General features: G+C 40.2%; 1 protein-coding gene across 3 annotated transcripts in view; it reads right to left on the reverse strand.

The window, feature by feature from the left end:
* Positions 1-21605: 21605 nt before the first annotated feature.
* The window catches only part of FAT1 (FAT atypical cadherin 1), a 112261-nt gene continuing 110115 nt past the window's right edge, over positions 21606-23751 (reverse strand). For all 3 annotated transcript variants that reach the window (XM_067297995.1, XM_067297994.1, XM_013942103.2), the window contains one exon: positions 21606-23081. In XM_067297995.1, the coding sequence (XP_067154096.1) occupies positions 22459-23081 (623 nt within the window). In that variant the 3' untranslated portion in view covers positions 21606-22458. The remainder of the gene's footprint in view (positions 23082-23751) is intronic.

The raw sequence follows: 23751 nt of genomic DNA on the forward strand, positions 1-23751 counted from the left end.
GCATCTGAGTTCACAGTGTTAGGAGCTTGTGTGCAGACACTGGTTGTTTTGCACTTAAGAGACAAGTGAAATCTTGGGTGAAAACAGAAGCTCTTGTTCCAAATGCTTTGTTTGCCTTGCCTTTGGGGAAGATCCTCTCCTGTGAAAAACCTAGCTGCCAAAGTCTGGGCAGTTTTGCTCGAGTCCTCTCCTTTCCCTACAGGGAGTGGATGGACAAGGGAAGTAGCCAAAGCAAGGTAAATTCTCTTTTCCATTCAAGCTAAATAAGATTCTTCTTCCTGTTTGTCTGGGGTCTGTTTGGAGTGGCTGACTGAAAAACCTGAGAATTTTCTTTTCACATATGCCCTCTCATTATCAATTGTCTTCAACTTCTGTTTGAAATCACTTTGACGAACAGTACCTCTCTTTTTAGACACAAATACTCCTTTTAAATGAGTATGGAAAAGGTAGTACTCAATTTTAAGGAAAACATCTTTCTCACAGGCTGGACAAGGTCCAGCCATTTTTTCCTCTTCTGTTCTGCTCAGAATCATTTCTGATTATTGCAGCATCTACAGGCTTGCCATCTGTGACCCATGTTCCTGCTGTGTTTGAATGAGCTCCACATACCTGCAGAAAACTGCATTCAATAAAAGCAGGTACAAAAAGTACAAAAAGCAGGAGAGATTTAGGTGATTAGACTCCAAGGTGACTCTTCTGTGGATGCTGCTGCTGGGAGGACCTATTCTAGAGAGGAAAGAGGCAAACCTGCTCCCAGCAATGTGTCCTGCTGTGAGGGGTAGAATATGCCTTGGCAGAAGAGGTCCCTGAGACCCTGGCATAGGGCCATCAGCAGGTCGGTTGCCTCGACTTCAATTTTGCAAGGGAAGTAGTGCAGTGAGGGTATATGAGATGTTTTTCTGCCTTCTCTTCACCACAGCCACCAGCTGCTCATGCTTTAGCCCTCAAATATTTAACTCCTCAGGCACCCTTTGTGGAGGCATGGCAGACAGCCATAAGGTTTTGAGATTTTTTTTTCTTTTCTCTTTCCTTTACATCTCTCTCTTTTTTTATTTTTGTATCGGATCTTTTATTTTTAGTGTCATCTGCCAGTCTGTTGTATATAGCTCTTCAGAAGCATACTGACAGAGGTCATACGAACATCTGATCTGAATGACTTTGAGAGTCTACTTGTATGTCCTTCTTCATCCAGCTGCATCACCTCTTCATGGGGCTGACCTGGAGAAGTGGCTTCTGCAAACCTAGCATCTTGAGGTCCTTTCTACTCTCACATTTGTTTTCTCCTCTTATGCATGCAGCTGCTCTTTTCTAACTCTTAACTGTTTGGGAGAAGTAGACTTTGAGACAGGGATGAGTTATGTAGGGTGGCAGCACATCTCAGAGAAAGGTCTGGGATATATCATAGGGCACCAGCAGACCCATGGAAATGCCACCTTTGGAATTTTGAGAACACCAAAAGGTTTCCCTATTTTCTCCTCTGAAGCCCCTCTTGCAGCTGGGGAAATAAATAGCTGAGTTGGGAAAGCAAATCCTATGCTGTGCGAGAGACAACTTAGATACTACAGACATTTATGCACCTAATTCTGGACAGCTATTGCATTTAGACATTTCTGAGGTCCTAAAAATGGGAAGAAAGGAAAGATAAGTAGGATGAAACAGGGAAAAAAAATTAGCTGCCCAAACCCAAGTAAGCAGCAAAATCAGGGAGATGAACCTGCTATAAATGCATATTAAGAAGATAAGAAAGGCACTTTCCATCTCTTATTACCTTGTATGTTACTAGCCTTGTATTTTCCAGAAATAGCTCAGAACAGACTCTTTATCACTATTTCAAGTAAGTACCAGAAACCAGCAAAAGCCTTTAATTGAAGAGATGTGACTTAAATTCCAGGACAAATTGTGTCCTGATTTACAGTCTGTGTAATTCCACTGATAACTTCATTAACATGAAGTTAATGAAGTCTTCCTAGGATACCAATCAGTGTAGAAGTGTCTTTGTCTGTAGTTCGGTATCTTAGCATCTCATAGATATGACTGTGTACTCTTTTGTCTGCAAGCAGCTGCAGGGCACTGGAGGAAATTTTAAAATAGCCCAGATGAACCTAAAAGCTTAGCTCAATATGCACAATAGAATGCTTAAGGAAAAGCATTAAACTAAGCCTTAACCTTATTGTAACATATGTATTAGTAGAAACAATGTTTGTGTCAGTAAGACTTTTTGTATGCTTCTCTTAAAATAAATTGCTTTTTTTATATTATGGGTATACACTGTTACAGGCTACCTGTTAACATGAATGCTTTGAGGTCATAAGTATGCTAGTAAATGGACTACACCAGTGCTCTTTTATTTTCAGTCTGCTCGCAGAACAGATGCAATTTTAGCATTAACGAACTGCAGCTTGTAGGTATATAAAGATGTAGGTCCAAAAAGATGAATAACTTGTATCACCATGTTATTTTTTCAGTCCTGATATGAAGGAAATAATGTTATGTCCTCGGGTGAATACACTTGCCATGTAATAATTAGCTTTCATAAAAAATCATTATAACTATTTCTAAAACAGTGTACCATTTCATTTATCTTGTAAAACACTGAGTTCCTTCTGACACTTTCCAGAATTTGTAGCTATCTACAAAGCAGATGTAAACCAGTATGAATTCACAATGGGAGCTGTTATCGTGTCCAGATAGCAGAGTGGTAGCAAGATTTAGGAAGGAAGGGAATCCAGATCAGGTGCTTGTCTGTGGGAAGTGTCAGAGGCAGCAAATATATGCTTGAACCCCATGGGGCTAATGCTGCTGTTACTGCTGACCTGGAGGAGGAGGTGCATGTCCAAAAAGAGGGGCTAAGCAGGCAGCAGTAGTAGTGAAGGGAGCCTAGTAAGGAAGGAAAATGGTGTGGATGGACATGGAAGGCGTGAAACCTGTAGGAAGCATCCAGACTATGTGTCTAGACTGCCCTGATGTCTTGCTATAGTTATGAGTAAATGACTATATGAAGATCAAATGGAAGAAGACTGAAGAGCAGCCCTGTATGGTGTTTTCTGAACTGATCTTTTCGGTAATAATGGAGCCTCGTGTCATGGGATAGGGATCTACTCACTTGCAAAGAGAGTGCGGGTAAAGTCAGATTTGACTGCAGTGAAGCAATGGACAATTTGGAGGATTTACGCACAAGGAGGAAGAGGGTATTTTCTTTTCTTCAGCAGTAGAAGAATGTGGTAAAGCCCTCCCATTAGGTAAAGGTTAGAATGAGGAAGGAGTACTTTAAAGAAAGTGGATGTAGGAATGAGAAGAGAATGCATCTGTTTTGGTCAGGCATACATTTGAAAGGCAGGAAAATACTTCCAAAATCTTCGCGAATTACATGGTGTCATAGCAAGGCCTCACTAGTTTAGAGAATGTCGCAAATAGAGATAATGTAGTTTCTCATAAAGGAAAATGGGAACTGACTTTTTGCCCTTTGGACATCCCAGTTGTTTGTTCTACTATGCCTTTCTATCCCTTCATCCCCCATTGCCATGCAGATATGTAGCAAACTGGCTTGGGAAACTGTGCTTGCTTTTTGTTGGTAAGTTTAACTACTATCTGGTGTGAGCTCCTTGATCCAGTGTGTTGCACTGCAGCAGGTTGTACAAGCACAAGCCCTGTTTTTCTGTCTTCTTTCTCTATTGATTTAACTCTCATCTAAGTGGATCCTCTCTTGTTAGTATAGTCCTTCCTCCAGCTCCACCTTTGCATTTACTTTTCAAGGTAATTTTCTCCCTCTCTATATCCATATTCTCAGTGCACCTAGCCTTTAAGGGCACTATTACAATACAACAAATGGGTGTCCTTCATGATGATACAACATATTAGCAATTACACCAAAGAGCCAGCAAAATCCTGAGATGCCTTTCACCTCTCACTGAGCAACAGAACACATTTAAAAGTCAAAATGAACAAAGAAACTGTTACAGACCAGAGAAATGGCATCGTCCACAAAAAAAAAAACATATTTATGGGGGAAAAAACTACTGAAATATTTTATATAATTTGATAAAATAATTGCCAGTTATATTGTCTTCTAAATGAAGCAATCACTGAGGCAACCAATTCAGAGAAGATACTATACAAATACTATCTTGTTTACAGCTATTAGATTGATATTTCAGGAAAACTGTTCTGCATTTGGTGTCATGTGGAACTGTGCAACGTATTTAGTGTGGAGAAAAAATGTGTTGTTAAAACCAATGAACTGTACATTTTTGAAGCTGAATCAGTCCCAAGAGAGTTTGTGTGTTAAGATTTCTGAGGTTTATTTGTTTGCTGACAGAGAACTGGAAAATGTTGAACTTTCAACCTGATTCTAAAAGCCAGTATGTATGGTGATGGGTCAATAGGGACAAAAGGCAAGCAATTTAAGAAAAGCAAGGCTAAACAAAAAAAGTGTACACTGGAAAATGTTGTCAACATTGACCTGAATTCATATGAAATAAATATGGGAAGAGAGTTTCTTTAAAATGCTAAATAAGCCTACCAAGGCAATTTATTAGGAGAAAATAGGATAACCCTTCAAGGATAATGTGGTGTTGCTTGTTGTTTGGTGAAGACTGCAAAATATACAATGCAAAGGGTGATGTGTTCAACACAGAGATTAGCCAGGGCAGGAATTCAAACGGTGGGATTGTGGTTGAAAGAAACATGTGGAGGCACTGAGGCTTTGGGCAGGCTGTAGCACCTATGTCTGGAAGAGAGAAATGGACCTGTCTCATTCCGATACCAACTTGTTTGTCAATTTAGGTGGCAGTAATGTAATAGAGGACTGCACTGTCAGCTCTTGCTTGCTTCTGAGACCTGTGAAGCCTTGCCGGGGTAGTTTGGGCAGCAGCGGTGAGCTGGGAAAGGGCTTTTGGCCTCGCTGGAGTTGTGTGGGCAGTGGGAATCCCGCAGGGAGCTGAGCCATGCCGGGGGCTGGCTTGAAGGAGCGAAGTGAGCAGGGATGAGAGGCCAGAGTGGCTGTGGGACAAGCCTTCACTCTGCATGCTCCAACTCAGCTTTCTAAGCAGGAGCTGAAGAAGGGGGTGTGTGTAAGTAGAATGAAGGAATGGATATCAGGACAGGCCTCACTGCGACTTGCTTCTCTCTGCCGTATTACTGCACTAGAAATGATAAGCCATAACATATTTCAGTGTTGTTCAGTGAAGCAGAATCTGGGCTGGCTGTTCCTTCTAGTGCCTAATGCGTTTGTACTGTGGACAGGACTACCTGTGGCAACTTTATGGCAAGCCTTTATTAATTTGCTTTCCCTTTTAAGTCCTTGTTACCTAGCCAGGCAGTAGGCTGCTGTTTCATCCTTACTGATGCCTGATTCTCATGTTCTTGACCAGATTAAATGGGAGGACCTCCACTCTGAGAGCGCACCTGCAGCTGCGGGTGGGACACTCCTTTACTGATACATGACAAAAATATGCACTGAAATTCAAACAGAACAATGTTCCATAATTCGAGCTTTCACGAGTAGCATATCCTTTAAATGGTTCCCATTGCTTCTTTTCTACTGAAGCAGCATCAAGCATGTTCAGATAAGCAGATGAAAAGATCAGGCATAGCTCCCTTGGTTTCTCCTCTGAGAAGCTAACAACTCAGCTGGGCCAGTTCCAAAATCAATAGTAGAAACAGCATTTTAACTATCTTTGATACTTTAAGCACAAGGAACCAGTCTAGTGTTGTGATTTCAAGTGAAAGGAGAAATTCCAGTCAGTTCTAGATCCATTTAAATCTTAATTATATATAGCTAGCAATAAATACTTTCGAGATGCTTAAGATGATATTTAAGAATCAGCTTCAGGTTGTAGTGCACTTAGTGTCATGCTGCTTTGGCAGTATAAGTAATCCCCAAAGTTAGCATTGCTGTAGGTGTGTCAGAGCAGATATGCAGTGCTGGATGACGAGCTTTCAGCTGCAGAGTCTGATGTCATCTGAGGATACGAAACACAGAGGTCCCTTGGGCATCTTTCATCTGCCCAGTGCCTTTCTGATGTCAGATCCTGCTTTTTTGGCTATGGCTGCAGTTCTCACTCCTAATACTTTTGTTCTGAGTCTTATGTGTTTCTGTTTTCCCTGGGGAAGAGTTTTCCTTGCTAATTTGTATACCAGGCAACCATGACCATCTTGCTGTATAACATTCAGTTTCACTAATTCAGGCTGGTGTGCCATCTGCACTGTGTATTTAAAGGTCAGCTCAAGTGTTACTTGTAATTCTGTAGTTTCTAAAAGTGCTGCCTTGTCCCCACTGTGAACTAACTGACATGGGTTTTCTTTTACTCAAACTATCTATACAAACTACAGGATGTAAAAAGATTAATGTTCATGTTACAGTGCAGATATAGAAGCTATAACTTATTAACAAAAAAAAAGGCTGCTTTTTCAAATGGTAAGCTGGGGGGGTTCTGAGTGTAAATCATGTCAGCATTTTTGGTGTGATCTAGTTTCTGCTGGTTGGGGGGAGTACTTGGATTTCACTGCTTCAGCTGGTAGTTCTGGATCAAACCAAATGAAGGGATGTAACAAAAGTTAGCCACACCTTTTCAAGTGTAAGAAGGCTTCATCTTCATTCTGAAGACTGGTTCAGCACAGCTCTGCTGACTCAAGACTGATTTGCCTGTTGCTCAGTTAAGTAGCAGAGATCTTAACTGTTTGTCAAAGAACAGTTTGTACTCCTTCACGGGAAAGATGGATTGCATGCTCTCCTGAGTTCACTGCTTACAAAGCAGGCACTGAGATCACCTGTGATTTCTAAGACATGCTGTTTTATTGATTTCAAAAGTGTTGCTGGATATGCTGTTGAATTTACTGGATATGTGATGTCACTGATGCGAATCGAGATTCTGGCTATGACTGTGGTTAGCATTGCTAGTATACAGCAATCTCCTAGATTGTCATTGGGCACTTTCTAAATCCTGAGTCTTTTTTTTTTTTTTTTTTTGCAAGGCAGACAAAATATGTTACTGAAGTATGTGATAAAATTGTGGAATAAAATACTGTATTTTGTGAAAGCTTCTGAGTAAATGACTTAACAGTATCAAGGAAAGAGATGAGTCACTTGGTGATAGTGCTGTTCTCTCTGGCTTACTTGATTTGCATTTCTGATTTACTTGACTAGGGCTATAAGAGATTTCCTACTACAAGAAGAAACAATACAGCAAAATGGGGAAGGCTCAGCCTGTGTGCATAACTTTGGAACAGATGCGCTGTTTGCTTGTAGTTGCTTTCAGAAGCTGCTGTTCAGGACCATATAGCAGCTACTGCTTCTTGTCTAATGCAAAATAGTTGTATGAAGCTTGGGGTTCACGATAATTTTTTTTTAAATTTAATGTTGCATGTCTAAAGAGAAATTCTAGTTTTTGGAACTGGGTGGTAAACCAATGAGGAACACAAAAGCTACAGTGGCACATTTCTTGCCCTTGTTGTAATGAAACTTAATTCTTAAAAGTTGAAATTCATTTTGGATGCAAAAAATCCTGAAGTGGAATTTTACTTAATTTTTCACTTGTAAGTATATTTTTATCTCTTGCATTTTTAGTGTCAGGGAGTTGAGTCTTATTAATAAATCATGAGTAGTTAAGGAGGCAATCACTGCCAGTTCCTGAAAACCCAGCAAGACCTGAAAGTAATACAGCCACCTCCCCCAGTTTTCCACCAGGCATACTTCAGCATAGAGGATGTGAAATAGGAAATGGCAGGTGAGAACTATATTTCTTAATAAGTGGCGCTACATAGTAGCGGTATGCTGATTTTTGTTCTCTGATAACAGTAAGAGGATTTGGTTTACCCCTAAAAATAAATAAATAAAAAAAAAAGGTACCTGTCACCAGGAAGAAACCCATATGTCTTAGTGTTCAGGAGCTGTTACTGCATTTCTGAGCACTCATTTCATTACTCAAGTGCATTTCATGACATTAGATGTTAATGCACGCGGTGCTTCGCCAGCCCTGCTGTCTCGCCCGTGACGATTAACAGCGGCCTCTTGTGATCTCCAAAGCAGCTTTTGGCTCTTCAGGGTTTCCGCATAAGCAGCCTCAGTGCCAGGGGCTCCGGAGCCATGGCCGAGTGGGAGAGCGATTGCTGGGAGGCCATGCGCTCCGCTCGCTACCTGCGGGGGCTACAGCTGCGTCAGAGGCAGCAGCTTCAGGCAGAGTAAACAGCAAAAGGAAAGAAATAAATAGGATAATCTCAGGCATCTGTCTTGCTGCCATACCAGGCAACAGGCTGCTGCTCTGTTTGCTGAGCTCCTTCTGAGCTGTGCTCTGTAAAGGAGCCTACAGGTAGCGGCGGCCAGGAGAAGTACCATCATGGGAGCTTTTCTCTGGGGCACTGCCCCACGCACACGTGTGTCTGCAGGTGTCACAGCTAGACCTGAGCACTTGAAAAGTCTCCAAGATGCCTGTATGCTGCTTGGCTTTTTTGTTGTTTTTACTAGCGCAGTAGTGTATTTTGAAGGGGGGGGGGGGAGAGACACTTTTAGTGGTGAGGCCCAGCTTACAGAAGGAAGAAGAGGTGCAGCCACTGTTGGAGAAACCCTCCATCTTGCCAAGAGTAATAAATATTTCACACACCCTCAATGTGCTTGTGGGTTTTAAATTGTATGAGAGGCTTCTGAAATGCTCAAGAGGAAGCACCAGAGGGAGACTATGAATAAACTGGAATTTGAAACAGTAGGGAAATCTTTTGGCTTGAGTGCCAGTATTAGGGCTGCCTGTGTCTTCCAAATCTATGGTGTCAACAGTGTTGCACTGCCCTGTGTTGCTGCTGGCTGCTGCTCTGGATTTGGCTGCTCTTCCCTTTGAATGAATGAGGAGCTGAAACAGCAAAAATATTGGATGAAATCTTGTCATGGTATAAGTTTATCTACCACTAGTGGTTATTGATTATTAGTTGAACAGAACGCAAGTTTGGCCTAATGAAAAGATGTTTGACTGAGTCTTGATCTAATGTGTTACTATCATAGAGCAATTTAAGTGCTCAGAAGAAATGATCAGGAGGAAGAAAGCTCTGACTTTAATCTGTAATGTGCTGTTTGCCCTGGAAGTGAAAACAACAATAAATCAGTTTTATTTTATACATATTTGTAATCTGTAGACTTTACTTGAGATGCTGCTTTACTTACTTCAGGCTGTAGGGTTTGATGCCATCTTTACTTGTTTTATTAGCCTGTGTAATCAAGTTGTAACTTTAGAGTAAGCTGAGTGAGAGACAGGAGAAAGGATTACTGGAACTAATATGTGATGCATAATAAAGAGGTACTGAATTGCAGCCAATATTTTGCTATACGTGACTCTCTCCTTTTTCTCTTTTTTTTAAGATTCAAAACTGCCAGTACAACATTAACAAACTATGGAAGAATTTTCCTGTGGCAGTGATTTCTCTGACGCTTTATTTCTAGTGAAGGAAACCATGTTTCTGTAGTGGTGCGTTGCCTGAGAAAGCTGCAGAAGGAACTTTGTTGTAAGACATAGCCAACAGTCTTGTTATATAGTCATGGAGATGAAAAGCAATTTCACGAATAGTGCAGTAAAAATAATTTCTCCCTGGTTCAAACACCAAACTGAAAATTTCATTCAGTACTGCTGAGTGAAACTTTCTGTATCTTGCTGAAACGAACATTAAAAAACAAAGCAAAACAATAACAACTTGGGGCAAATGAACTTTTAGTTCTGCTTCAAAGAAAAGCACTTTGTTTCTTTTATTTGACAAAAAGTGAAGGAGCAGTGAAGGAACTAAAATAATTCACAAAAGCAGGGAGAGGCACTAGTGCCACTTTCCTCTACACCTTTATTCAGGACTCCAAGCAGCTGAAACAATTTTCCTTCGTTGGGGGAAACCTGAGTTAAAAATCTCCTTTAAGTAAAAGACTGTTTTCCATTTTTCACTTTCAAGGTCAGAGCTTGCTGTTGTATTAATAAGTCCTGTTTTTCAGAAAATATTCATCCGGTTATCCTTGGGTAGTAATTCTAACTTGATGCTTTGACTGAACCTGATTTTCAATCCCTGTTCCATGAATATCTGAATGAAAGCAGAAACACGCAGCCGTGGTGTCCGCGTGAGATCTGCTATTACCTTTGATAACATTGAGCTCTTTGGACAAGCATTTCGATAATGGTCATGTTGGCAGGTGTTCTTTTGCCTCTTTTATGTGTAGAAACAAAGAGAACATAATAAGTTGGTACAAAGAATCTGCAAGTGCCCAGGCTGGCGTCACGTGAATCTGCTCCGCTGGGCTTTTACAAGCTGTGGACCAGACTGTCTCGTTTGACTGTCTTGATTTAATTGTTCACTGCTGCTTCCTGTACAGTATTTTCATTTTTTTTCTTAAATGCTGTATTCATTAGAACCTGACACCTGGTCAGGCGATGGTTATCTAGCCTGGTATCCTGGCTTTGTCAGTGGCCAGTCTTGTGATCCCAAGGCAGTTTGAGCTGACTATGCCACAGGCAGTTGCTTTGCAAGTGATGAGTCTGTTCTGTATTGCCTTTGGCACCTTTCATTCTCCTTTTATTAAAAATAATCTTTTTATTGTGTAATACTTCAGGTTAAGACATTGCAAAGCAGAGAAACCTCTCAGTGAACATAGATGCAGTGGGGAAAATACCTGCTAGTTTCAAATTCTCTGAGGTTCCTGTTATGCCTCAATCTTCTGCTGGCTCTACAGACTCTGTGGCAGAATTTTCTGCTTTTAATGTGATAGAAAATAGACTGTGATTTTTTTTTTGACCTCTGCAAATCATTCCTCAAACATTTATGGCTAGTCTTACTCTGTAAGGTACTTGCCAGAGTTTGTTCCTCCTTAGTTTCCTCACCCGAATACAACTTCAGCCTCCTGAGAATCCCTTATAGCTGTTAATAGCCTTCCTTGCTTTACTGTTTTACCCTGCCGGTTTCCTTTTTGTCTTTCAAGACTTGTTTGGATAAATGATACAAGCTTGCTGCGAGCTGCTGCTGTTAAGTCTGTAATGTCTGTGCTCCCTGCAAAGAGCTACCTTTTTAGCTGCCTCTTTTAGTTCTCTTTAAAATGCTTGCTCACTTTTGTGTGGTTTGGGTGCTTTTTGAGCCTGCCAGTAAGAAGTTTTGGCTTTCAGTGCTCCTACAAAGATGTTAAATTTAACTTTATTGTTGCTTTGTTAAAGATTGGCTCTTCAACAGCGTTATTACTCAGCGTGCCCTGTGTACTGCAAAGGACATGTTCACGAGTTGCTTCTACTCTTTTGGGTTCCTGGGCTGTTTTCTCCAGTGAAGGAGTCACTGACAGGGCCAAGTTTGAAGGAAATGAATCATGAGAAAGTGCATTAAATACCACCATAAATGGGCATCAAGGAGAGAATATGAGTATTTCTTGAGGTAAGGTACTATAGACTTAGCCTTGTGGTAAATAAATGATATGTTGGAAATGTGGAGGAATCAAGGAATAATTGTGAAGTACTCTGAAACTCTCAGTTCACCCCAGGATTCCTTCTGGAAGTGATTAGAGTCAGGTTTTGTCAAGATGATCTGTTTTCCTTCATGCTGCTTCAAGTATGAGAAATCTCACTGTTACCATCAATCTTAATTTTGCTTCTGTTTATAGATAAAGACTTGATCTGATTCACTAAAAAAAAAAAAGATTTTTTTTCTTTCTGATTGAATGGGAAGCAAGCTTAGAGGAGTTGCTCTAACAAGAATGAAGCACAGTTGTTCTCACGATCCAGACTAATAGAGGTAAAGATTATGCCATGTTAGTCCTGATTTTTTTAATGACAAGAGATAAAACTTTATCATCTTCTCTGAGAGTCTGTAAATGGCTGACTATTAATGGATGTTGATGTGTCTAACTATTCTTATTGGCAAAGCCTACTTAAGCACGTTATAAGAGATTAGCTGGTTTCAACCTTGCATGCTAGACCCCAGATATGGCCTGACCTGTCCAAAATATCCTCCTTACTTATATCATCCTTTTTCACTAACTCTACAGAGAAACAGATAAAACTTGTTTTTACAAGGTTTACTTAAGACTTTAACTAGGCCTGTTGTGAAAAAGCCACCACGTGGGAGACTCGTAGGTTTTTAATTGAAAGCTGTTATTTTCTGTGTGGGCTCCTAAGGTGGACTGATTTAATTAAAAAAATGTTTTGGTAGAGCAGTTAAATCAAGTATGAACATGGAGGGGATGTGTTTCTGCCTTTTCCCAAGAAAGCTGACAAGTTATAGCCAAAGGGAGACAAACCCCTAAAGACCAAGGCTGCTTAAAGGTAGAAATAATAACACACTGTGAAGTGAATAGCATATGCTCCACTCCAGTTGTACAGAAATAATCTCTGGTATTTAAAGTATAGCATCACTGGTATTTCTTCATGTTTGAGGGGTGACTCAGCAGCATCTGAATCCATGTACAGTCTGAGCTGAATGTCAGCACCTCATGTGAGATCTGTTTTCCACTTGTTATAACAGTAAGTGTGAATACCATTGGCTTCTGGGAATATAAGCTTAGTCCTCCCTCCTGTGTGCTGGTGCTGTGGGGTTAAGAAGGACTTTTGCTGATCTGCAAAGCAGCTGTGGACACTTTAGCAGACATTCAGAAACAGGACTTTTTAATCTGAGAACTAGCATGTGGGAAGTGGAGGGCAAATGTATTGCAGTCGTCAAGAGACCCAGGGGACTTAAGAAACTAGGAGTCTGTCTCTCTTCCCTTTAATGGTAAGAATCCTGAGAGTGGGATTTTTAGGGTGGACAAATAGGAAAGTCACAGCAGCAATTTAAGGATACATATTTCTACGAAAGGACTTTGAAAATGTTCTTAGAATTTAATTCCTTGGACTTTAGAGCAAAACCTGTGCCTCAACAGCTCTTTACTTTTTATAGCTGTTTTCCTCAGACTTTCAGAATTCCTCACATTTTGCTTCTGTGCATGCCTGCTTCTGAGTTGATAGTTTCTTTTTGGTTGTTGCCGTTGGTTTTTTGCCCTACCAAAGCGCTATCAGGATCCAGATGCCAGCTGAAGGTGTCCGATTCAGCAAGCACAGGTAGAAGATCCTAGTGGTGCAAGACACTGTTTTGGCTAGTATTTCTAAAGAGCAGCTGCTTGCCTGCTAAGTTTGAGTGTGACCGTACCTTTTTGTTGGCCTAGAGCCTTTTGAAGCTCTACCATTTCGCAGCAAAGAATTAAAAGAAATTGTTGAGAGTGGCCTTTAAACGGCTTTTCACCTCTCCAGGGAGCTGGAACCTGCTTGGGCCAAGGCAAGCGGTCTTTCTACTTGCGCAGCCAGTAAGCTGTTGAGGTTGACAAATACCAAATGCTGCCAAACACATAATTTATGAGAAGATCTCTGTGTCGTTACTGTCTTTGGACTGATGTGGAATTGAGCAGAATGTCTATGGGCAGAAGCAGGCAAATGCCCATAGAGCATTATGCTCTTTCCTGTATCTTTAACTGTTTTCACCACTGCTGAGGGACATTTGGAAAGACTTCACTTGACAACCTAGAGAGACATCTCAGTAGAAAAAGCATCATCATCTAAAGCTTCTTTGCAGTGAAAAAGCTGTGGTAATGGGAGTCAGGAAGAAAGGAAGAAAAGTGGGGAAAAACTTTGCCATAATGAGCTGCCCTATTGAAAGGTGGTCTATGGCTTGCCGTACTGCTTTCTGCTCTTAAGAGTACTGGAGCTATATTTCTAAATATAAAGTCTTACTTAACAAGAGCTTCATTCTACTGAATTGACCTTGAAAAATACGTATTTCTGTTTTCAGGAAGAGAGTTCACTTCACTGTGTAGTTTATACTCTGTGGAAGTCACTTCTGAAAAGTGTATCAGCAGAAAAACATTATTGAAATGTTGCCAGCTAATGTACTATTTAACTGCATTTTCTCCCTAACCTCATGCCAATGCCTTTGTTCTAATAATTAAGCATCTCTACATCCGCTTGTGTCAATAAGAGAGGTCTAGTGCTTACAGGAATGAGAGATTTGTTCACTTTATGCAGTGATGATTTAACACAGTTGTTGTTGCTGGAGGAAGCAGAACTCCAGTTTTTGGGTAGGCAGTTGTCAAGTCCTGGCCCTGTGGCTCAGTGAATCTTAAATGTGTATGCATTGCTTCCCAAATAAACCCTTCAGAAAAGGTGGAGAAGCCCATCTTAATGAATCTGCGTGCCTTAAAGATAGAGGTTGCTTTCTAGATGTAGCCAAGATGGATTTGAAAACCTTCCAGTAGAAGAGAGCATTAAAGATGACTGCATTCAAAGTAGTTTTATTAGGATAGGTAGAGGTAGTTCCCTCTTAAGAAGGCATCTCCGTGTTTTTCTTTTAAAGATAGGTACCCAGCGCCAGGCTTAGGCTGGCTTACAAGATTTTGAATGAGGGAAAGAATCTCCTTGAAGGCGGGTGTGTGGAGGCATATGCTCTCCAGTGGAGTGGGGCGCAAGGTGCATCTCTTGGCCTTCGCTTTTCCTGTTGCCCTGGTGCAATGGTCTTCCTGCTTCCCCAGGAGCAGCTCTCAAGGTGCGTGATCAGTGAAAGATGCTTTTTAAATACTTTGCCAGAGAGAGATCAGAGATTTAAACTTTGTTCTCCTGCTTTCTAGGTGAGTTAACAGAATGAGTGTTTGAAGGTGGAGTTCTGTGCAATTCCAGTGGGACAGAATAGCGTTTAGTTTCAAAATAAACAGAACCCTTAACTGGAGCTGAGTTGCGTGGATTAGTTATCAGACTAGTTATTTTTTAACCTATTTCTCTATAACTAGTGGTCCTTTTTTCCCAGTGAAACTCAAAGTCAAATTGCCCCCTATTATCTTATGTGGTGTTTGATACTGTGTAAAACCTTAACAGCGTTCTTACCCTGTTTTTAGATGGCCATTGGAAGGTATTCATTATTTAAAAGTGAGGCTTTTGAACTTTATAAGTTACTCTGTGCTGTGAGTTCTCTAGAAAAAGAAATTAAATTAGAAAACTGAAACTTTTGATACTGTGCAGTCTTTCCTTATATATTTTTTTCAAAGTTAAACGCAAGCTCTGAAAGTATCTCATTTTGCTTAGCATGTTTTCAAATTGGTATGCTGGAGAGTATGTGAATGAGTCATACTATCATTAATTGGGCCTCACAGTGCGGTTCCTCAGACTGCAAAGTTTTTACTTCAAACATATATAAAAATACCAAGAAATTGAGAACTGATCATCTGCAGCAAAAAACTTAGAAAGGCCTTTCATGAAATACGGCTCAGCTTTGGTAACTCTTTAAAGGAAAACACAGGTGTTTGCTCTTGTTATAATGTTCATAATCTCATGTCCTTACTGATATTTTGTCTTGACTCCTATGACTGCTGCAAAGGCCTAATTTTTGTGCATGTGAAGGTTTATTAAATGTGTGTTACAATTAGAATGCTTTTGTGGATCAGAGTTAGCAAATGGACGTTAGGCATTGATATTCAATAAGCTTTTGATTATCAGGAAGTTCAGAAATTTACCTATGTCACATGAGGAAAAAATAATTTTGATAAGCTTTCTTTTAAAATTGTCTCTCCCTTGGTACCCAAGACCAAAGCAAAGACCTCATTTTCCATCTTTGCAGCTACACAGCATACAAAACTGTGCTTCTCTGATCTTTTTTCTCCCATCCTAACTGTAGAAGAATGAGCAATGCTGCTAAAAATCAGCCTGTTTCAGCTTGCTTGGTTTAATGGGGACTTCTTCATCCCTTGAGTATTTTTATGAAGGATTGTGTGGGCTTGAAAGCTGTTTGATCCTAAAAATTGGCAAGAGCTATAAAAAGCAACTTAAGCACCTACCTCATGGCTGTCCGCTCTCTGTGAATGGAGCAGCTTTACTGTGACATGAAGAGACTCCTTAGGCGAAGACTTTTGGTACCTTGGAGTAGCAGCTAGCTCCTGTTTAGGGTGCAGAACTGTGATCTAGGCAGAGCTGGTGAATATGAAATCCTGAGTGATTCTAGGGATTTTAATGAACTGCAGCTTTTCAGGGTGTGGGCACTGGTCTCTGTGAGACATTGGGCTGTACGCAGGTATCTGCCATAACCCCTGCCAGAGCATGGCCTAATCCCAGTTCCTGAAAGTAGATGCCTACAGTTGTTTTCAAGGGTTTTACAGATTCAAGGGGGAGATGGTACGCTTTGTCCTCCGCAAAAAGGGTGGAACTTACATTTTGTGTTTGCAGTTAGAGACTGATTTATCATCATCTTTGGCTTGAGTTGATTCAGATTTGCATCTCTTGACTCAGGCAGTTTAGGAACTTTCCTCACACTTGGTTGCTTGAGACAGCACTTGTTGCATGAGGGCAAGGAACAGAACGGAGAATGAAAGAGAAACAATCTTAGTTGTATTTTATACTAGGATGCAAACTCAGTAAATGTTGTTGCGAGGAGGGACAAAAACTGGTGCTCTGTAGTCATGTTCCTTCTTGTAAGCATGTGCCTCGTAATCCTAGATTTCTTGGACTAGCTTTGAATTTTAAGTATTGACTGAAAGAAATTTTATAGGATTATCTGTTATAGCATCTACTTCAAATACTGTTAATCATGTAGGATCTCAGTTCATCCTTTGCTTCAAGCCAAAATAATTCAAAATGATGACATTTCATGCAGTTGAAATAAAACACAGATTGGGCCAAACTTGTTCTGCCTGGATCTGCTCAATTAAACTTTCTTTAAATTCTGCAAGCTCATAAATATTTTTCTAAAATAAATAGGAAAAAAAAATCACTCCCGCATTCAGGATATTGCTTTAAGACCTTTTAATATGGACATGTCAAATACTAGGAAGCTGTGAAATTAAGTTTGTATTTCGCCTGAGACACTTAAGGAAAAAAATATATATATAACAAGCTTGTTAGACAGTGTTTTAAGATATGAACAATAGAGAGACATGTTGAGTAACCACAGAACTGCAGAACAGTTGGGGTTGGAAGGGACCTCTGGAGATTGTCTAGTCCAACCCCCCTGCTCAGAGCAGGGTCAGCTAGAGCAGTGCTTAGGGCCATGTCCGGCTGGATTTTGAAGGATGGAAACCCAATGGCAACCTCTAGGCAACCTGTTCCTGATCACCCTTATGGTAAAACAACCCTTTCTTCTATTCAAATGGAACTTTCAGTACTTCAGTTTGTGCCCATTGCCTCTTGTCCTATCACCGGGCACCACTGAGAAGAGTCTGGCCCCATCTTCTTCACTCTCTCCCTGCAACAGGTATTTATACAAATGGATTAGATCCCCCTGAGCCTTCTCTCCAGGCTGAACAATCCCAGCTGTCTCAGCCTCTCCATATAGGTCAAATGCTCCAGTTCCTTAGTTATCTTCATGGCTGGACTCACTCCAGTAGGTCCATGTTTCTCTTGTACTGGGGAGCCCAGCACTGGATCCAGCACTGCAGTTGTGTCTCACCAGGGCTGAGTAGAGGGGAAGGATCACCTGCTGACATGCTGGCAATGCTCTTCCTAATGCAGCCCAGGGTTGGCCTTCTTTGCCCCAAGGGCACATTACTGGCTCATGGTCAACTTGTCCACCAGGTCCTTCTCTGCAAAGCAGCTTTCCAGCCTGTTGGCCCCCAGACTGTACTGGTGCCTGGGGTTATTCCTCCCCAGGTGCAGGAGTGCAGGACTCTGCACTTCTCTTTTTTTGAACTTCATAAGGTTCCTGTTGGCCCACTTCTCCAGCCTGTCAAGGTCCCTCTGAGTGGCAGCACAACCACCTGGTCTGTCAGCCACTCCTCCCCATTTTGTATCATCTGCTAACTTGCTGAGGGTGCACTCTATCCTGGTCATTAATAAAGATGTTAAACAGTATTGGCCCCAGTATTTTCCCCCCCTGCGGGGGGAAACCACTAGTGACCAGCCTCCAGCTGGACTTTGTGCTGTTGATCACAATCCTCCGAGCCTGGCAATTCAGCCAGTCTTCAGTCCACTTCAGTGTATACTTATCTAGTCTGTACTTCATCAGTTTGTCTATGAACAAACCAGACTGTGAACTTCTTGAAACTTCATCTAATGATCTCTAAAGAGCAAAGTAGGACCTCAGCGTGATGATAAACAGGTAGGAAGAGGCAATTTCTGTTCCTGTTTAGAGTATGTTTACCTTCACTGCCTCAGTACTCATAACGACACATTAGGTATGTCTTACAGTGTGCTTACTTGAATATATTGTACCAAAGTCTCATAGGCATTTCTTGTGTCAGCTAGTATGTGGGAAATACAAGGATTCTGCAGGAAAAATAATTCTGTATTTTTAATTAGTTATTAAATGGAAGCATCTGTCTGTATTCTGACACTTCCACACCATTAAAGTATTGCACAAGAGTTAATTTTGCAGTATTGTGGATTTTGTACACAAAGTTACAATAATCCTACAATCTGCATGTTAGTCCTTTGCTCCAAATGTACTTCATGTCTTGCAGAGCAAAGTTTCTTTGCAGCATGCCCTGAAAGTGTTGCATGAATAGTTGCTATCTCTCAATAATCCTAGGGTTTAAACATTAATTCTTAATAGAAACATATGGCATGCAACCATGCTAAAATGTTTCAAAGTTGTTCCCCCCCTCCTTATGGCAGGAAGCATATAGTGGAAATGACACATGCTGTAAACCTCATAGTGCCCCAAAATGTTTACATTCCCAAATCCTGCTGTAGGACCTCTTAGGCAGCTGGAAGGAGTACTGAAGAACAGCACGGACAGCAGAACTACCTTGAGGCAACCAAGTCAATTGAGAGTATTAGAAAGCAGGTGGGAAAAGATCTTACTATTTATTTCCTCTCTTACCCCCCTTCTCTGTAATCAGAGCTGAATTCATGGGAAGGAAGTAATCTGCATCTGGCAACAAGTTCCCTTCCTGCCTGGCCAATTTAGTGGTTACTAAAAGAGAAATCCTACTTCATTTGCTTTCCATTTATTTAGAGCAGCAGCTCATCTGACATCTTGGCAAGTCAGTTAAGGAACATTAACCACTAGAATTTAGGTACTTCTTTTCTAGGTTTAGTATTCTCTCTGATGGTTAATGGTCCTGAACTAGCTACCACAGAAACAGACAAGTGGCAGTAAATACAGCTTGGGGAAGGACACGAAGAAGAAATGATGAATCCAAAACATGTTTACCTGCATCATCCACTAATTCTACTGATGCTAACTTGTGAAAATTGCTTTACCTGTAACCCTAATGCCTACATACAAGGGGTTAGGAAAAATATCTTTTCTTAACTGTTACTAGTTTCTCAGCAACTATGAGGACTTGAATATATGACTTTGGTGGAAGTCATTACCTAGTTCAATTGTTTGCCTCCTAAAATAAATCATCTGGCCAATGCTCTTGAATTAATCTTGAACTATTATCAAGTCAGCCAGCAATGCATTGCTCTATCAGTGTTCTAATCGGCTTTAAAATGGCAGCTCGTCTGTCTTGTGTATTGTCGTAGCTCAAGGTGGAAAAACAGATTTAATTTACTTTTTGCACTTGAATTAGGCAATAATAGCTCCTGGCACTTCTAAAAAGAGAGCATGTTTAACATGCTCTGTGTAATTAAGTGGGCATATTTGTGCACTACTCACCTCCTGCAAAGTTGTTGTGGGGTGAAACTGCCTGCCATTTTCATAAATGACTGGTATGATGCTGTCTTGTCATCTGCTGTGAAGTATAACTTGGGTGTTGCGTATTGCCTAACAGTGTAGTTCTTGTGAAGACGAAAAAGGGTATTCTGATACTTTCTAGATAGGGATATTTGTAAGCTAACTTTGTCTTTGCAGAGTAATGAGCAGACATTGCTCCTTTTCGGCAAGGATAACTCTATCCTATTTTACAATTTATCTAAACTGTCTCCTAGGTGCATAGTTTCCAGTAGGATTCTATTTTGTTTCTATTGCTGTATATTCTCTACTAATGCTATGGTCAAAAATCACTGAAGAAGTCAGAGTAAACAGAAAATATTATCTTGCCATACTAAAACAATGGAATGAGATTCAAATCTCATTTTTTTTTTTAAACTCGGGTCCACATTGGCCTACAGTTCACCGTACTAATACTAGCAGTTCACCATACTAATACTAGAGCTAAAGTATACTAAGGGGTTGATATTCTTGTCCATCACCTCTGTCAGTTTTTAAAATGTTTTCCAACCTTTCCATTGTAAACCAGTAACTCAAGAAAAGGTATTTACAGGGCAGGCTTTTATCTTTACTGCGAGTCATTCCAATTGAAAAATGGTGGTAGCCTGTGTTAAATTCATTCTCTTCCACTGGCTGACTTCCAAGACCAATTCCTACTGAGAACCAGATATTAAGAAATCTTGAGTAGAGGTGCCACTAAGCTTATCCTTTATAGCTCAGGAAGAGATGGACATTAAGCAGTGATCCAAATGCCTATAAAGGTGCATGATATCCTTTACTCAATTTTGTAATATTCTTTAAGTTATTAAATAAGAAAATACTTTTATTGACAATGGGCCAGATGTACAAAAAGCTCTTAATTGTCAGGGTGAATACTGCAGCTTAAAGACAGCACACTGCTCTAAACCCTGTTGATTAGCTTAGCCTTTTTACATGCATTACAAGGTTCTTTCTTACCTCATGTGGGCAAGTCTGAGGAAGGGCTGTGCAGTACCTGGCTCTGGGCTCCATCCTGTAATCCATTCATTTATTTATTTATTTCCCTTATACAGCTGTCAGGCTGGGATTTGCTCTGCTTTGTGCAGATATAACAATCAGAATACAAATCTAGTACCCTGTTCTCTCAGATGACGGGAGGCCCAGGTTTAGCACTCTCATGCCTGCGAGAATCTGATTTTGTACCTTTTCAGGCTATAGAATTTTCTGAGACAGTAAGAAAAAATGGAAGTGGATTTGAAATGGTTCTAAGCTATATGGAAAAGACACCAATGTGCTGGGGAATCTGTTCTGAACTTCAAAAAGTGTCCTTCACTCACACAAGCGGGAGAGGAAACTTATCTTACTCCTTCAGTGCACCACCAGGGCAATCTTATATTATAAAACAACACAGATTTGTTTTTGTCTAATTGGAAAAATAGCTGAGCAGTATACATGCAAACTGTGTCCTGTCCTGACTTCACACTAGAAGCTTAAGTCAATGCAAGAAACTGTGATTGAAATATAATTGCCTAAAAACCCCAATGTATTTATCACAAACTCAACAAAAATTATCACAGGTATTTCAGCATAGAAGTGCACAATCGGGGCAAATATTAATGAAAATCACTAGCTGGTGATTAAGAAAGGAAGAAATTGCTATTTCAAATAAACAGCTTTCAAAGTTGTCTTTTCTATGTACATTTTTGAGGACTTCAGAACAAATACTCAGCAATTTACATAGCTATATTATGTGTTTAAAGAAAAATGCAAACTACTGAGAAGGCTACTGAAGTTTGATACCCATCAATCTTTATTCATAGTGGCCCGATTGCTTTTAAAACACCATTAAGTAGACACACACTGCCATCTAGTGAGCATCTCTAAAATAGCTGCAGCTTGATTTCTGAGGAGAGAAAAATGTTGCTTGGAGCAAGTTAACTAATACAGTACAAAACATACAGACCTAAAAATGCTGCACTGAATGCGTTGTCAATTGTATAATATATAATAGAGATACACAGAGCAAAGCTAAAGTATTTATTTTATTAATAATTTATTGTCAGTAAGAAAGACTGGCTAATGGTAGTTTTCAGTAAAAACCTTTACAAGACTGTTGGATCACAAATATACAGACACTATAAAAACTGTGTCATGGTGGTTTTGGTTCTAAACTGGTATGTAGAGAGTCCCCAACACACTTTCCAAGAAGGGAAAAAATGTTTACAGTTCTAAAATACAGCAACCCATTTAAGACATTTCCATGTAGCTGACCCAGAAAAATATCAGACCTAACCTATGTACAATTGGAATTGTGTAAATATTTTGAGATTTTTTTACAATGAAATGTCAAACCTTAGTTTTGGAGGGGGAGGAATACATACAGTGATGCCCTGATTATAATGTCAGGGTGCTAGTTTTTAATGGCACACTAACACCACTAGTTTCAGTGGAAAACAAATTCACAAAATATCTACAAAATCTAGTTAAAACTATTAAAATCAAACTGTACATAAAATTTACAAAAAGTAGGAGAAAATTATATTTGCATTAGAACTATATAAATATATGCATCATGCTAACATGGAGAAGTTGTATTTTTTTTAAACACAGACAATGTAAGTACAAAAAACATGTTCAGAAATGGCACAGCCAATGGAAATCTTGGAACTTTCCAATTACAGTAGGTCAGGAAATGGAAATAGGCTGATTTAGTGAAATGAGCTGCATGATCCAGTGCAGCCATGCCAGTTTAGCTCACTGAAACAAAAGCATTCACTGTGGCTGGAAAAAAGAAAAAAAAATTTAAAAAGCTCTTGAAGGTTTTTCTAGCATTGACAGAGTTTGCTAAAGTCCAGGCACTTTTGTTGAGTGTGAGTGTCAGACTTCTGTATGTTGCTGGGAATCAAGTGGAGGAATTTTCACATCTTCAAAATGGCCATCATCTCCACTCTCATAGTCACTCATCATGACTTCAGACTCCATTTCACAGCATGCTGACACATCAGAGCATGAAGCCGTGGAAGCATACACAGACATGGACATGTTGTCTACAGTGGGTGCTTCAAAGTCTCTATTGTACCCTAACGTGTAAGGAGCATAAGGTTCTCTATAATTACTGTTGACACCACTGGTTGTGGTCTGAGGTTCTGACATATCTGCAGGATAGTGATGGGGAAGGTACTGGTTAAGGTTAAATCTCTGCCTGCTTCTTGTAGAACCCAAGCTACCTATGGCTGGCATGTCTCTGGGTGGCTGTATTGACTCAAACTGGTCGCTGTATTCTGGTGGTAATGGTGGAAGCTCATCAGGTGCAGGGAAGTCATCAGGTGGAGGTGGGAAATCACTTTCTATGTCATAACCTCCAGGGTAATAGTCTGTATCGATGGCATTTGGATCTGTGTAGAGGGGAGCTGCCTCCTCAACCACTTCGTAATTTGGATACTCTTGGATACCTGGCAATTGAACACTTGGCATCCAGTCTGATGTATCCCAGTGATAACCTGGAAGGTGAATTTTTTTAAAAGAAAAGTAGTGTTAGTATCTTGTCCTCACATCAATCTGAACTAAGAAGTCAACATACTTTTTAAGACAATGCAATCGCCTGTGATTAGGACACTACTTGTTAATTAGGGAGCAATTTGCCCCTGGTTCCACAGAAGACATTCAACACAACACAACTGTACATTATGCCATGCATTAGATATTGCATCATTCACACTTGAATTTTTAAATTTTTTCAGATATCTCACCTAACATGGGAGGAGCTGTAGGTCACCTATGGCATGTGCTGTCACGATACATAATGGTATAGAATTGTTCACTGGGTAACAGATAACAGCCTCCCCGGTCTAGCTTATTCTTATAGTCAGTTGTTGAATAATTACAGTTAGAATGATACCAGCTGCCTGTTCTTCTTATGAATATATTTAGCATATAGAAAACTTACTCTTCCTACTCAAAAGAAGCAATTTCTAATTGGTAAAATATCTAGAATATTTAAAGTGACTTTACCACTTAACTAAATGGTGACATTAATTTCACAAAATGCTGTTAGCTCTCCAGTAGCTGGCATCTCACAACACTTCCATATCCAGATAAAATCCTTTGACTTATTAGTAAAGACATTCCACATTCAAATAAAACAAAATAGCAAAATAGCAAAATCAAGCT

This window comes from Apteryx mantelli, chromosome 5 (assembly GCF_036417845.1).
Source record: "Apteryx mantelli isolate bAptMan1 chromosome 5, bAptMan1.hap1, whole genome shotgun sequence".
Lineage (NCBI taxonomy): Eukaryota > Metazoa > Chordata > Aves > Apterygiformes > Apterygidae > Apteryx > Apteryx mantelli.